This window comes from Calliopsis andreniformis, chromosome 3 (assembly GCF_051401765.1).
Source record: "Calliopsis andreniformis isolate RMS-2024a chromosome 3, iyCalAndr_principal, whole genome shotgun sequence".
In the NCBI taxonomy this organism is placed as follows: Eukaryota; Metazoa; Arthropoda; class Insecta; order Hymenoptera; family Andrenidae; genus Calliopsis; species Calliopsis andreniformis.
This window is the reverse complement of record NC_135064.1, coordinates 12056115-12071626: the sequence shown is the minus strand read 5'-3', so window position 1 is coordinate 12071626 and position 15512 is coordinate 12056115. Positions and strand designations below refer to the sequence as shown.

Here is a 15512-nt window from a genome sequence, read left to right as displayed (position 1 = left end):
GACCGATACGCTTGAACACCAAAGCAATATGATTGTCCATCGAAGCGATAGGATCAAATTGGACTCGCTTGGTTTAATTTAATATAAAAGAAGAAAATTATTTCGTGAATAATTATTGTGGAGGAATATTTCAATTAATTTCATACGAGGTGAAGTAAGTGAATTAACGCAATAGTGTGATTAGGTTAATAGTTCGAAAATTAGGGTAAAGGTGACCCTGGTCCTCATTAGTAGTATACGTTTTGGATCGTAAAGTTCACGTCGTAAACGGTAATAGCCCTCTGACCTTTTCCAGCCGCTTTAAACTTCGGCACGTTTACTGAAAAGAACCCCTTTTCATAGAACACGTGAGCCACTTCGTTCCTTATTTCCAATTTTCATTTTGGTATTTTTAGCTTGTTTTTTTAAGTTCGTAAATAAGGAACGAACTGACCAGCTTCAACTTCACCTTTGCTCTACTATCATGAACTATAATAGCCTTTCGACATTATTTGATCCTCTTAAATTCCCACACGGCTTCGATGCTACTAGCATGATGGGTATTCTAACCCAACCCAGACCAATGGTACAAGTAAATGTGTAGCGATTCTGTATAAATAATAAATTAAGACTGTAAAATACAAGTTTCCGATATAACGTTACATTTTTGATAAAATTGATTTTGAGTTTAACCAAGTATGTGTGCACCGAAGTACAGATACGTCTGTTGAGAAGTATATGGACTGAAGGAACGCTTCTACTTCACAGTAGATAGAGTCAGTGGTCAGACTGTAAGTGCTTCCTTCAATTGGTATATTCCTTAAGGGACATACACGAAAGCAACATTCTTTCCAATTTTCTCGCAAGAAAAATATCAAGGTGAACAGTTCGAGATTCTAATACGAGTTTGTGTAATATATTTAATGTATTTTAATATTTTTTCTTTCTATAATATGACTACGCTCAATATGCAAGGATTGAGAGATAAATATTTTACCTCCATTTTACCAGTATCAGAATTTTAAATAAATTTTTAAAATAGAGCTTTGAAGCTGTTAAGAAATTGCTTAAGTTTGAAACCAATACAAGTTTTTATAATATCAGTTCTCGAACACTATGTATAATACTTATAAAAGATCGAAATATTTCAACTGATTTATTATAAAGGAGAGTGAAACATGCTGAATCGAGATTTTCCTGCCTCCGTGCAGCGAAGACGGATGAAAAACATAAGAAACCTGTCACCTTGGAGAAAAGCCGAAAAGACTGCGCTTGATCCTTTAAAGGTTTCAGTAGTACCGGAAACATTTCTCTGGATCTCTTCTTCAGTGAGACGATAGGAACAGAATAACGGAAGAGCTTGTTACTAGAGGTCAGATTTCTGACGAAAAAAAGACTCTCACCGCCTCAAGGAGTAGTGAGGTTTAATATATTTAAATCAGGACGAAGTGTTGAAGACGATAAGAACGTAACCGAATTAAATTTACAAAGACCTGTACAATTATCTTTCCCAGTTCCCACAGCGAAACGAACCTTCTCTCAATTTTTAAAACAGAATAGTAAAGCAGCCATAAATCGAATTTCAAACTCGCTGGAATTACCGAAGAAAATCCAGGGCTCCAAAAGCATACAGAATATTATGGGGTCAGGAATATAATTCGAACTGTTTGCTCGTATGATTAACCTTCTAACTGGAGGCTATGTGAAAATCACGTTCTGATTATTCTCACTGTTGGATTAACCAATAAGCAAACTAAGAACATCACAGAAATTTTCTAAATAAAACAGAGCAAAACTCGTCCATGATTCTATACAGAAAGTTTGAAAAATCGCCCCCGATTGATTCCTCTAATAAAATGAGCCTCAAGATGAACGTAAATGCCTCGTAATTGTAGGTACTACATGTACCATGACGACGCTTCCTGGAGATACTTTATTGTCCCATTTACCTTGCGTGCCAGAACATAAGGGTAACCAGTACTCCGTTTCACGAACGCATTTCTAGAAACTACCATTTGAATTGCTAAACGACCAATCGTCGCCAAACACCTGGCACTTCGTGAGCCTTTCAGTTTCCCTAGTAATCCCTTCGAGAATTCGTACAGGAGAAGGGGCAACAGATGCGCGGACCATCGAGTAAATCGGACTTCTGCATCAGAAAATCGCTTTAAACATCGTTGGCCAGCCTGGGGATCAAGTTTCGCGTAACTGGGGTACCGAATGAATTCAATAACGGCGCGAATACGCTTTTAACTTGCCCTCTGTGGGTACTTATTGTGCATTTTCCCGGTAAAATTGAATGGGGAGCGAAACTGTTCACCTATAGCTACGAAATTAGTCCTGCAGCTACAGCCACTCGAAGCTCTAATTTAATTAGCGTATACTACATTAACAAAATTTTCGAATCAATTACAATACGGAAAGCGATAAATCAATTCGATTCTATGGTCTGCGGTAGTATCAATTGGATTTGCATGATACTTTACTTGCACGAGGTACTTGTCTATTGACAGTGGTGTAGGTATGTGTACAGTCAGACAGTGAAATTAATTTCATGTCTAGCCTGTATGGGTTTGTTTGCTGTTATTGATCGGGCGAGAAAACAACACGGACACCACGAAAGGGTTACATAAACTGACGGTACTACTAAAATTAGGACAGCTTTTAATTGTTACACCAGTGGGTGGACCACCGTTCTGGCAGAAACTTTTTCCAAGATAACCCCACAGAACATGTACTTATTACAGAACATTTCGAGCTAAATGTGGACTTAGTCTCTTCTATATCTTCTCATGGCCAAGATCCTTAACCCTTATTTACTGTAGTGGAGGCATCATGACCCCACTTATATTTGTCACTTATGTTCGTCATCCCACCACCAGACTATATTCAAAAGTCTATTCTTCTCGCTCCACTAACGGTATCAACGTTATCTGGTATACGAAAAGAATCCATAAAAAATTTATAAAAACTGATAAATTAAAAAGCTGTGAACCTATGGCGTACTATTAAAATATAGTAGTTAAGGATTAATATATACCGAATTAATGGCAATATTCTTTGACTTAATATAACTAAAAAATGTACATAGTTCCTCCAAATTATTTAAATTTATTTATCTAATAAAAATGTCCATATTCTTTTATTTGCAATGCGATTTCAAGCTTCGGATCAGTATTAAGATTATGGTTAAAAAATTGTGGACATTTGGAAATACAACAGACGATCCACTCAGTGAAAAAGTAGCAAAGTTGGCGTTTCTCACTAACCTGTGAGCGAGACAGTTTATGCCTGGTCCGATTTTGGTACGAGCCCTCGGCTGACGCTGCACTGGGCACCAGAAAACGAGGATTACTTTCGACACTTTGGGGGTGGTGCTGTAACTGCTGAGGTTGGTAATGGTGGTGAAGGTGATGGGGTTGCTGTTGTGAGGGACCACCCCCCAGATGGTGTTCCCCCGTGTCCAGCATACTGCTGCCCAGAGCGTCCAACTGGGTCAGTGACCTGGAACGCACCTGCAACCATACGACGGTCCATGTTATCAACCTAACACGTCACTGCGCAACAACGCATTCCTAATCCTAAAACATTAATAGTACATAGTTCAGAAACTGGTGTACCAGTCACCTACGACTAAAACAAAGGAAATACGATAGTATGCGTCCGACTAAGTAGATACGGCAGTATATAGTCAGACGAGATATGGCAGCGCATGTCTCTAAGCAAGCACGCCTAACAATGTGTGACCAAACGAGGCCGCGGAGGTGTGTAGTCAAGTAAGTAGATGCAACAGCATGTGGTCAGACAGGTAAAACATGAGACGACCGAGGAAAGTGGAAAAGGGACAGGGGTTCTGAGCGTGGAAAGTAAAAATTGGGTCAAGTGTGCCCTGTGTTAAATTTGAGAACAGCCCAACGGCGTGGCGCGCATACAAATTGAGCTCACTCGCAAATTGTTTTGTAATTAGAGGGTGCGCGAGATCTTGGTTAATCTTGCCCCGAACGTGGCGAAAAATAAATTCGAGGCTGGGAAATTTCGTGTCGGGCAAGTGGGTCACTGTCGATCGACCGGTTCGCCAGTATCGATCAACCCTCTCGAGACCTTTCGTTATCTCGATCCGCCTAGACCGCCCTCCAATGTTTTTATCTCGTTCTTTCCTCGTATTTACCCATTTCCCTTCGATTCGTTTCGCTACAGATCACTTTTTATCGTCCTGTCTTGGCTAAGTACAGCTGTCATACGAAAGGAATGGAGTCGTGTCAGAAACTCTTACTGTGGCAGCGTTCACGGTGTCAGAGAAATAGCGACGAGACAGTCTCGAGGGATGATCAACTCGAATTGATTTTATTGGAATCGAATCGTGCATGCCTTATTGCCGCACGTGTCGCTCTGAATCTCGAAACGGACACCGCAACGATGCTGGCAGTATACTTTAACGGGGCACCATCGAGATTCACTGGGGAATTAAGAAGCCGACCACTTTAGTAATGCTTATGGTGATATCGAGCACTGAATAATTCCCCGAACGAGAAGCCATTTCCCACTACATTTAGACGCCGAGTGTAACATTATTCGAACCATCGAGTCTGATGTTGATCTCATAGATCGGTAGATAAAATGGTATTATTAATAGCTCTGCTGAAATAGAGGCACCTTCCATTTCGAATGTAAAAATTGACTATGACTATTAACGTCAGTCGAGTGATACATTCGCACGAAATATGACTGTTAATTTTCGTTAGCTATTATTTAGTACCGACACTGAATATATCTATGGTATATTGTAATCCTCCTGATTTATCGTCGAGTTGACGTCAGGATATGATAACGTACTGGTGGTGGATTATAATATGTTGGCTCAGACCGAGCTAGTAGAATACACGTGTAGTAAGGAAAATATTACTGTGCATAGTCAGACGTACCTGGTATAAAAGGGAACCGAGTGTACATGCATATATCAAGGAAACGGACGTATGAGATGATAAAATATTGACAGTGGGATAGTGAAGAATGTAAAAACGACTGTTAAGTGAAGTTAAAATATGAGATCAGTAAGGAGTGTACACCTGTAATTTTTTTTTATTAAGGGAGAACATTCAAGTAACGGGTCAAAAGAACTTGATATCTTTTTTAATGCATAAAACAATGCTTTTACATCCCTCAAAAATGTAACGAAAAAAACTGTAGCCAAAAAAAAAACTCTGTTCGAGCTTTTCTCCTAGATCACACTAAAAATATGCTAGACTGCACGCAAATATGCTAGACTGCACGCAAAGCATAACATTTATTACTTCACAAAAAGCCAATAAATTGTAACAAAAAAAAAATCTTGAAATGTTAGAGAATATACATGGAAAGTGACGCCAAATGTATACAAGTTTTATGTTATAAAAAAATGACCGAAAATCACTTTATTTTAACGTTTTACTTGAATCTCCCCTCTTAAGAAGGTTAAGAGCAAGCATGAAAATATTTACCCCGACATAATTGAAGCAAGTGTTTTTCACGGATTTACGCTTAAGATAAAGCGAGGAGAATTTATGGCGCTTGCTAGGTGGAGCGTTGTTAAGTAGTAGAACAATTTTTCACGAACAAGAAAAATATTTCTCGAGGGGACGTCAGATTTGGAATAAATTAATCTACGAACTCTGTAGAGTGGCAATGTGTTAGTTACTGTCCACGGTTGTGTGTTTCCTGATAAATCAAGTTGCTCGACCAATGCAACCTGTTCGCTGTGAAAAATTTTCGCTAAGCCATCCTCATATTTTACGATCTTTCAAGCTTCACGCAGTGGCCCAACGAAATATGTCTCGATGTACAATACGCTTGTTAATTAGAAAACAGTAAAAGAATTCGAACGAGGTTTTTGGTCGGTTATGTATAGACTATTTTATAAGAAAATGAATGAATACAATTTTACAAGTGAATAGCTATCGTCTAACTTTCAACATTCATGATCCATCTTTTTCATGGGGGAGATAGGTAATTAATCGAAGTTGTTTTTGTACTTTATGAATAACATTGAAACAAGTTAAGCAGCTTTTGAAAGTAGAATAATCAGATTTTACGAGGAAACATCGCTTCAATATTTCCCAGCCCTGTTTGATCAATATTGAAGTACTCTACTTTCAGAGTAGTACTTGTATCGGTAATTACACAAACTTTGCGTTTCATCGATTTACTTTATTATTTCTACTTTATACTTCCATTTTTGTTGCGTGAAAAAAATAGATATGAGAAAAACTAAATAATCAAAAGGTATAATAACATACCAGAAGCTAGATTGACGTATACAGCTAGAGGAGTGAAGTGAAACAAGTTTCGAAGCGTTCGAGGGAAAGTAGATTGTTGTCAAACACATGTTTCAGTCAATATGTCAGGCATTCTATTTTGTAACTCCTGATACGAGCAATAGTTTGAAATTTCTTTTCTATAGAAATATACTTTGACACCAGCCTTAAACTCTCGTACAGATTTACTAGTCACCTCCCACAGGTCATTTACTTTAGCCTGACAGTTTCCACGAATCTTCCAGCTTTAAATTCTTCCCAACAAACGCAGCGAAACACCTTGTCTTTGCAGTTGAACCGTTTCATGAAATTCACAGCAATTCCACGCGGGGCAAATCCCAAGTGAAAAATAAGGTGGCTTTTGATGGTCCGTGTATTTAAATAAAGTGATATAAATTGGAGAAATTTTTTATAGGCATAGAATTCCGCGCGCTATTTTAAAGTGAGAATACTTCGTCATTTTAGCAACGCGTGACCCTGTAGTTTTTGACTGAGCGTATCAGTATAACTCTTGCCATAGTTCCTCGACGCAGTGGTTGCACACTTTACAATAGGCATGCAGAAAAATATTGCACGCGGCGTCGGCTTATTACACCCAACAGTTCTTTATACAGTTCTTTTTTTTTATGACACACGCACGCGCGTATTGGACGCCGACCTGGTTTCTACGTATTGGGCCTCGGTTTGAGAGAAATATGTAACTCATATTTCAAAGGAATTGTAAAGCGCCATATTTTAACGCGCACCTTCTGTTGCGGCCACCGATCGTATATCTTGTTCGCTATTAATTTTTATCCCTATCCATGGAACACATGCCACCCTGATCGAATAATCGCTAAATCAAGGAAATATTTTTATTCCCTAAATTTCGATGAAACTCACATTTTTCACGCAAGAATACCAAAATAAAAAATATAGAATTTCACGTAAGTGAATGACTGAGTTCTTACTGGTCCTTTTTTCAGAGACACCCGTTTCTTACGTCGTCACTTAAAATGCAACTCGCGGTCACTGAACTGAATAATAGGAACACGTCCGAAATCTACTACGTGCATTTAAAACACCTGTCTTCGGGACTCCTTACGCCGTATATTTATGTAAGCATACACACGTGCAGTGATTGTCTTCGAAAAAAAAAGGCTGAAAGGAATTGCTTCAGGATGCTGCGGACCACTGCAGCAGGATCGATTTACGAGTGTGGTTATCTCGACAGATATCTTTTCTATTCGTCTCACAGTATTCTGTGTGTTCTTAAATAGAGTTTGATGTCCAAGAAGATTTATGTGTTAAACGCTATACTTCGTTTTTGGTCATGTGCAATACTCTTCTACTGCTTCGGTGATCGAATTAGAATTGTATACGAAAATTTCACTTTAGTAATTAAAATGTAACATTGTCAATAGATGATAGTTCTTAATTGTTCAAATTATTACTAAATACCTGAAGAATTATGTATCTTAAGTTTTCTATAAGTAATGATATACTTGAAATGAAATACTGAAGTAAGTTTATAGAAAAGGTTTATATTTGTTAATCAATAATATAATCACCATCTTATCTAAAGATTTAATGTTTAACTTACAATTAATGATAATCTTGTTTCTCTATATCATTTAAAAAATGTAAAAATTATCGTATTTGTATTTGAAAGCTGAAGCAAGTCTCTAATTAGGTTCCATTACTCTAATTTTTATAAATTTGTACAAACATCCTGATATATAACCTGATATATAAAAATATTTTTTTTATCTGCTTATGGAACATTTACCTCGAAAATAAATCCCAGGCGCTATAAATATCTTTACTTTTCAATCGCTCTACTGTAATTCTCAAATAAATTAAATTGGAAATAAGTAAAAATATAATTATATGATATTATAAATCCAACAAAATTAAACTAACATGTAATCAATTTTAACTACAAATGTTTTCTTTCTGTTAGTATTCAAATATTTTATTATACACATTAGGATTTCTATAATGAAATGACCAAGTTATTCAAAAATTAATTCAGGAAAGTGACAGGACATCCCAAATGAGAAAAAGGCTTATACTTTTAATTTTTCCTGAAATCCTATTTCACCATTAAATCGAAACAAATGAATGCATTTCGTATTAAACGATAATGAATATTCTCAATTCTACGAAAAAAAATGTTTCACCGCACATAAAATATTTATTTTCTTTCGATTATTTTGCACCTTTTTCTGTGCCTGTCAAATACTCATCTGCCACAATAAAAACGTACTATTATTATTTCTCTGCCCCCAGGGGACGCCGCGTCGTCTGGTCACGCTGCATCCATCGCAGAGACCATCGCGCTACTGTCAGGCTTAATTCGCGTTAGGAGCATGAGAAGCTAGACTGTAAGCGTAACAAAACGTTCGAACCATTAATCAGAGGCGCGCCGCAACCCTCGCCCGCGAAATTACATCCCTTTCACAGCATCCAGCGCGTATCATTCATTGCGTGCCATTCTCCAGCTGCTCGAAGTACTGTGATACAATTATCGTTGGCCCTATCCCATCGCGGCGGAACAGACGAATCGCGGCGTCATTAGCGAGTAATAAATGACAGGCCCGAAGCGAGCGAGAAAATTTCATTAAGCGCCTTTTTGCATCGGAATGTTTTGGTTCGACCCCTACTGTGAACATTCCTACGATTCCCAGGGCGATTCCAGAAACATGGGAACGCGTGAGACGGAAAGTCAACAGGCACGCTGACTTTCGCGGGGCGTGAAGCAAGGTGGCAAGGGGCAGGGAGGGACGTGACATCGAGACGCGTTGGATTCGGTTAATAGGTAATACCGAAACGCAGATGGACACTGGGGAGAGTCGGGGATGGGTTACCAGCCGAAAAGTCAATTCTCCGCGGAATTATCGACGCGATCGGGACGCTGGCTTTTTTTATTCATTTATTTTCATTCGACGCGTCGCCCGGAGGTTGTTGTCCATTTATCAAGCGACGGACACAAGTTCCATGGTGATCCACGATGGCACCAGGGGTCGTCACGAATATATGTGTCACTGATACGTGATGTATTAGGGCTCGCTGCCTTTTCGCCCCGACGGTCTGTCGCGCTTTTCAGAGGAATTGTGAATGATTTTAGACGCGATTTGTTTGCTTTGACAGCAAGCGCTCACGGAATTTTCGGGACGTGGAAGGGAACTTGTGTGACGACGAATGGAACGAAATAGGTGACAGTTTTGTAGGTGGAACTGTGATAGAAATTCCGTTTACGTTACTACTCGTGTGTGAGAAGATCTATTTTGGTGAGGTGGTAGGTAAGAGATACGAAGGGAAGAAGGGGAGATATAGATGATGATGCCAAGGACATTTCGAGATCATCCGAGCTTTTAATGCTCAGGTGGTATGGTGTCAATATTGTGATGAAGTAGTATAGTGGAGACGCTGCAGTGTTTTTATAAAATGATTGATTGCGAGGCAACACAATATTTTAGTTTATCAATTTTAAAAGGTTACTTTTTGTACCATTACAGTCGCAAATATTTTATAACAACAGCTGTGGCAAGCATGAAGTTTGATATCAATATTATTTTATATGCGTAATATATTTTTTATTATAGAATTTACTTGTACAAGTACACTGCGGATGTTAACTAACTGGAAGAGTCAAACATGCAAAAAGGTACAGAATGCATGGAACAAACAAGAATATATAAAATATTTCAGAGGTATTATATCCAGTACACGATATTACATTTAGAGATTTTAAACAAACCCTATGTAGGTTACATGCTTTTAATTATGCGTATAAAAATGTGAATTTGTATTAACATCTGTAGTTCATATACGGATATTACTGGTACATTTTAAAGAGCTTTCAATAAAGATTAAAATATTTTGAGCAAAAATCGTTCGATTTATTTCCCTCGAAGAAGTAGCTAATGTGATTGATGTATACTACTAGCTGAGCAAGGTAAGAGGACTACTTCCCTCGCAAGACTAAATAAAAAATCTACAAACCCAAATTAAGAAAGTGATTCCAATCTTCCCAATAATTTCACAGGGTCATTTGAAATCGAGTTTCCTCCTGCTATTCGTAGCAATCAAATCGTGCCCCGCCCTCGTTAATCTCGCCTTAATTGTGGTCGCTAATGCGGCCTGCAATCATGACGCTCTCTAATTAGAAAAGTACAGGCTGCCAATGTCGGGAATCTCGGAAGGAGAAAAATCCTTGAGCAAACCTCGTTCTTGATTCCTTCCGATCAACACCACTGAGAACTCCGTGAAAGATCGACGAGAGTTTCGATTTCGTCGGCAAATAAAATTTCCCTTGGTCCAGGAGGACGCTCCTCCGCGGATGCCCGCCACGATAGATTTGCAAATTCGGTCGCTGTCGCGGTTCACCGAAAGAGGGTCGGCTGGGGGCGGAGGGAGGGCGAAACTTGTTACGACGTCGAATGGAAGTCCCAACAAACGATTGAACGGCCGAGAATCGAAATATTACGGGCTACTCAGGACCGTTGAAAGAACTCTAAGGAACGAGGGGACGAGGGAGTGATGCGCTTGTGAACTGCTTTTGTGGTGGCGAATGGAAACGAGGTTTCCCTTTTCTCCCTAAGGGGAGAAAACCGTAGGCGTTCACTTCGGTTCCGAAGGACGGCCATTCTCGGTCGATTCCCGCTTGAAAGGGTTTTAATTGAAGCTATTGCCAGTGAAAGATCGCCAACTGAACTCCTGCACAGTGGTCATGAACGTTAATTAACGAAAATTTATTTTATAATTGAAATGTTGGGAATCGAGGAGAGCTAATTACACAGGCATCTCGAAAAGTAATTGATTCGTCAATTGCTAGTTCGAAGTTTCTTGTTTCATAATGATGGATTACGAATAAACCAGCAACGTAATTGTGCTTTGAAATTTCAGCGGATTCTCTCTTGGCGTTCAGCGGAAAAGTTCATTGAACGTGGCGCGACTAAATATGACAAGCTTAATTGGCAATTGTACGGCTAACTGCAACACAGGGACAATAGGGCCGAATGCTGGATTAACATTTCCACGGTGTCGCGCAATGAAAACTATTGTTTCTAAACGGGTTACTGTTCTCGGTAACCTCGAACAGTTTAGACTTTTATCCGGGTCATCAGCGCTAATTAAATTGTGAAAACTAAGTGAAACTTGCGTCCTATCCTTGATTATGCAATTCTGAAATCCGCAGTTCAATCTAGCTTGGAATTCCCTCAGTCCCCTTTGACTGTTAGCTCTGCTTCTAAATTTCGAGGTTCCCTTCTGATTACCATATATGGTTATTATTTTCAAAGCATTTCTACAAATGATATTCTGTAAAATCTAGAATCTCGGTCCTTATTATTTTTTCCTTTTTTCGTTCCCATAAAATGAAATATCTTCCTTTCAAAAATTACCGAAATATTATAGGCTTATATGTAAAGCAATTTTTAGTTGGAAAAAGAACTTTTCTGTGTTTAAGCACCCTTCATATTCACTAATTCCCACTAGTTTTTTCCTCGTACCAGAGATCAGGGCTATGTTCAGGAAAATTTAGTTTTTAGTAGAGGAAGTAGAAATAGGAACGATGGGAACTTTTGAAATTTAGAAATTTATATGGTAGAATGAAATTAAAGATAAGAGAATTTTTTGTATTATTTATGATTTTTAATGGAGGACAAATATTCCTTTTATTCATAATGATTTAAGCTACTGAAGCTGGGCTTAATGAGAACAATTTTAAAGATGTTGTAAGTCACATAAAAATTATTCTTTTTATGAGATTTACGAATATTTTTTATATTTTCTATTCGACTTTTGACATTTTCTTTTGCACTTTTCTAAAAATCTCTAAATTATAATATTTCATCTCATGAGACGGTTTTTCATAAAATGTAGAAAAAATGAAAAAAAATGTAAGTATTCGAGAAATTGTAACTGACTTGCTACATGATTCGTGTTTTAAAATAAAACGTGAAATTCATTTTTTATTTGTACAAGAAAAATATGGAAGATAAATTAATATTTCAAGATCCTTGTAGTATCCTTTTGTGAAAACCATTTTCACAGAAACGACCCTCCAGAAGCTTAATCTGGCGCATAATCTGACAGATTAAAACTTTTTTTGTCCATTTGAACATAATCAGACAATTTTGATTTTCTCGTTTCACTTTACTTCACAGTCATACATTTGAGCGTTAAATCTTAGATAACAATAAATCGAATTGCAGTTATTGCATTCCATCGCATAGCAATCTAACATTAAATTGCATCAGTAATATAGTCGCGAGTAAATTTACGCTGACGTTAAGCTGATAACGTCCTTTTTTCAGAATACCTTCTGCGCAATGGTCAGATTAAGATCTGACGCGGTATGCAGAGAACCATAGCGTGCGACACACCAGCTAATTTATTACATTCGCATCCCGCATTAATTACGTACGATTACGGAAACAATGGACTGTTCTAGTGGAAATTATCTGCTGTTGTGTAACGGTGCGAATGATATTTGCTATTAAAAATAAGCTTCTTGCGATAGGAGTGGCTGTCACGTGACAACTGAATAATTAATCACTTAACCTTTTCTTGATTAGTCTTAATCTCTGTTACTAGCATATGAGGCGTGGTAACAAAGTGTTATGAATAATTAACACTAAACTTGTATTTCGAAAATGAAACAAATAAGGCGATCACCTTCGTAGAGAACACTTTCAGCCTGTGCACACTCATTTCAGCGTCAGATCCACTGATCGCAACGTTCCTAGTACTTACTTCCTCGTCTCTGTTTATATAGTTGTGTACATTACCCTGAACTTCAGAAGCTAATTGAAAATGCATCCCTTGTGTGAGATCATACTCGAGAGAATGAATGAAGCTATAGAGACAATATTCACTTGATTTTTCTTCTTGTAATTTTGTTTTGCTATCTCGAATAAAATAGATGATAATGAGAATGCGTTTTCAAACATCTTTTGCAATACAAAGTAATTTGAGTAGATATTAAAACAGTTTTCAGAAAGTGATGAATTGGATTGCGGCCATGGTTCATAAAATGCGATAATACGGAGGTGTTCATAACACAGAGGTGATAATACAGGGGCGGTTAACACCACTGTATTATCGTATTCTATGAGTCCTGGTCGTATTTTTTGTCATTTTGAACAAGGGTCCACTCTACCCGAAACGTTACAATCAAAGGCTGTGACTCTGGAATGACCATAATATGAAAAGATCTACTTTGCAAGAAATTATAGATATACTGATTATAGATAAATCTGACTAATTTTCAAAATAAAGTCATTCTTGGAACTTGGTGGTCTCATCTCGTAAATTTCGCGACATGGGTCACAAAAGTAAACCATCGTGATGCAACCTACATAAGTGTCTATTGAATATTGAGCCAAAGCATAAATATACTAGAAATATTTATTTAGAACCTAGTGTAACAAAATATAATAGTAAAACACTATACTGTGTTAACCTATGACCGTATGAATTGCAAAACTATATTACTGTACTCCGAACGTGTCACTATGCTAATCCACTATACACTAACCTAGATCACTGTACTAGATTGTCATAGTACTATAGGTCACGCTATACCATACTAGGTATGGTACTATAGGCATCTCTATTGGTCATCCGTAAAGGCATGCTAATCTGTCTCGTGAATTCACGGATACTTCACTATGGTATCGCAAGATGACATGGGTCACCCCAGCAAGCCGTCATAGCGCAACGTGGTTCACGGTGCTAATCGAAAGGCAAGGGAGGGCTTGGATTACTGATCTAAGGTAGGGATACGTGCGAGAAAGAATTATACCGTTAGAAGATGACGTGGGTCACCTTACGTGTCTGTCATAAGGAGACGTGGGTCATTCCCTTGACCCGTCACAGCTTGATATGGATTATAGGATTAAGTATCCGCAGGGCGACGTAGGCCGCAACGTCTGACACGTCCGCGTCAGAACAGTGGAACAAGCACGTGCGTTGTCAGACTGTTGCGGAAACTGAGTCGTTGATCCTCCAGGCGAAAAGTGGAAATTAAACGGCCTAGGCAGATAACAGAAAGCGTTGTATATATACATCCTATCGCGGGAAGCATTACCAAGCAACGAGTAACGTCGCGACAGCGACACTGTCCGAGGCTGGACCGACGCGAACACTCGAGCAGATTTTATCGGGGCCAGAATTTGGCGAAGCAACGAGTTGCGGAACGGCGCTCCCTCTAATGATCTGCAGTGAAGTAAATTCTCTCGAGCCCAACGGCCATTAACGCTGTTGCCGCTTCGGCTGCGAGAAGTTCGCCCCGCAATACGCTTTATTTGACAGCTAACGACGGGAGAAACGATAACGATGCGTTCCCCGTGCTTTTTGTTCGTTGAATTGAGCGCAACGCTGGAATTCCGTGCCGACGATAGCTTTCACCAGTGTCAACGAGAGCTGCTTGTTCCTCCAACCAAAAACGATGCCTCTTGTAGTGCCTCTCGGAAATATAGTGACTTCGTAAAAACAGCAGGGGTTCAAGTTCTTCGCGTCTGTGGCAATGAGTGTTTCCGCGGCAGATCGTGTGTCTGGGAACAGCTCGAGAACAATAGTAACTCTTTGGAACCCTAAAGTAACTGTATAGAATTGTCTTGGGTTTATACTGCGTTGATAAAGAACAGTGCCATTTTAGAGGAAGCCAATTTGTCAGGGGTTGTATATTTTCGTGAAAGACTTGGTCTGACTGGAGAAGGACTTGACATTCACTTGGTCTGTTTCTCAGACAGATCACTCTCAACAGGAATTGACGCATCATAAGGCCACACGCATCGAGGACTTAGGCTTCCTGGAAAAAGGACTTTTTGCAGCGTCCTACAGCTCCTACTTGCGGAATTAAGTGTATTATGCCTGTAGACGTTATGCAAAAACCACCCCATTTTTCTATTGGACCTCTTCAAGGCTCACTCATGAACATTTTTCTCTCCAAGCATCTCGTGAAGGGAGAATTAAGGTCTCTTGGAGGAAACTTCCAGAGTGGAACATCTCTCTCTCTAAAAACGTTCAGAACTGTTAGTATTGTATTATACTTTGAACTTTCAGTTAGTCTTGTATTGTACTTTTTACACTTGGTCATTAAAATTATTGTTAATTAAGCTCAAGCGCACATAACCAACGATTTCGTCGGTCTAACTAAAGACCAATTATAGCCTTCAAAGAATATTATACATCAATTGTCTCCTTATTCATTACAAAGAAAAAGAAGCATGTTATTTTCTCGAAGCAACAACA

General features: G+C 38.7%; 1 protein-coding gene across 2 annotated transcripts in view; it reads right to left on the bottom strand.

Moving 5' to 3' along the window:
• LOC143177706 (pleckstrin homology domain-containing family G member 5) overlaps window positions 1–15512 on the bottom strand; it is a 65347-nt gene that overhangs the window by 17689 nt on the left and 32146 nt on the right. For both annotated transcript variants that reach the window (XM_076375825.1, XM_076375826.1), the window contains one exon: window positions 3249–3494. In XM_076375825.1, coding sequence (XP_076231940.1) covers window positions 3249–3494 — 246 coding nt within the window. The remainder of the gene's footprint in view (window positions 1–3248; window positions 3495–15512) is intronic.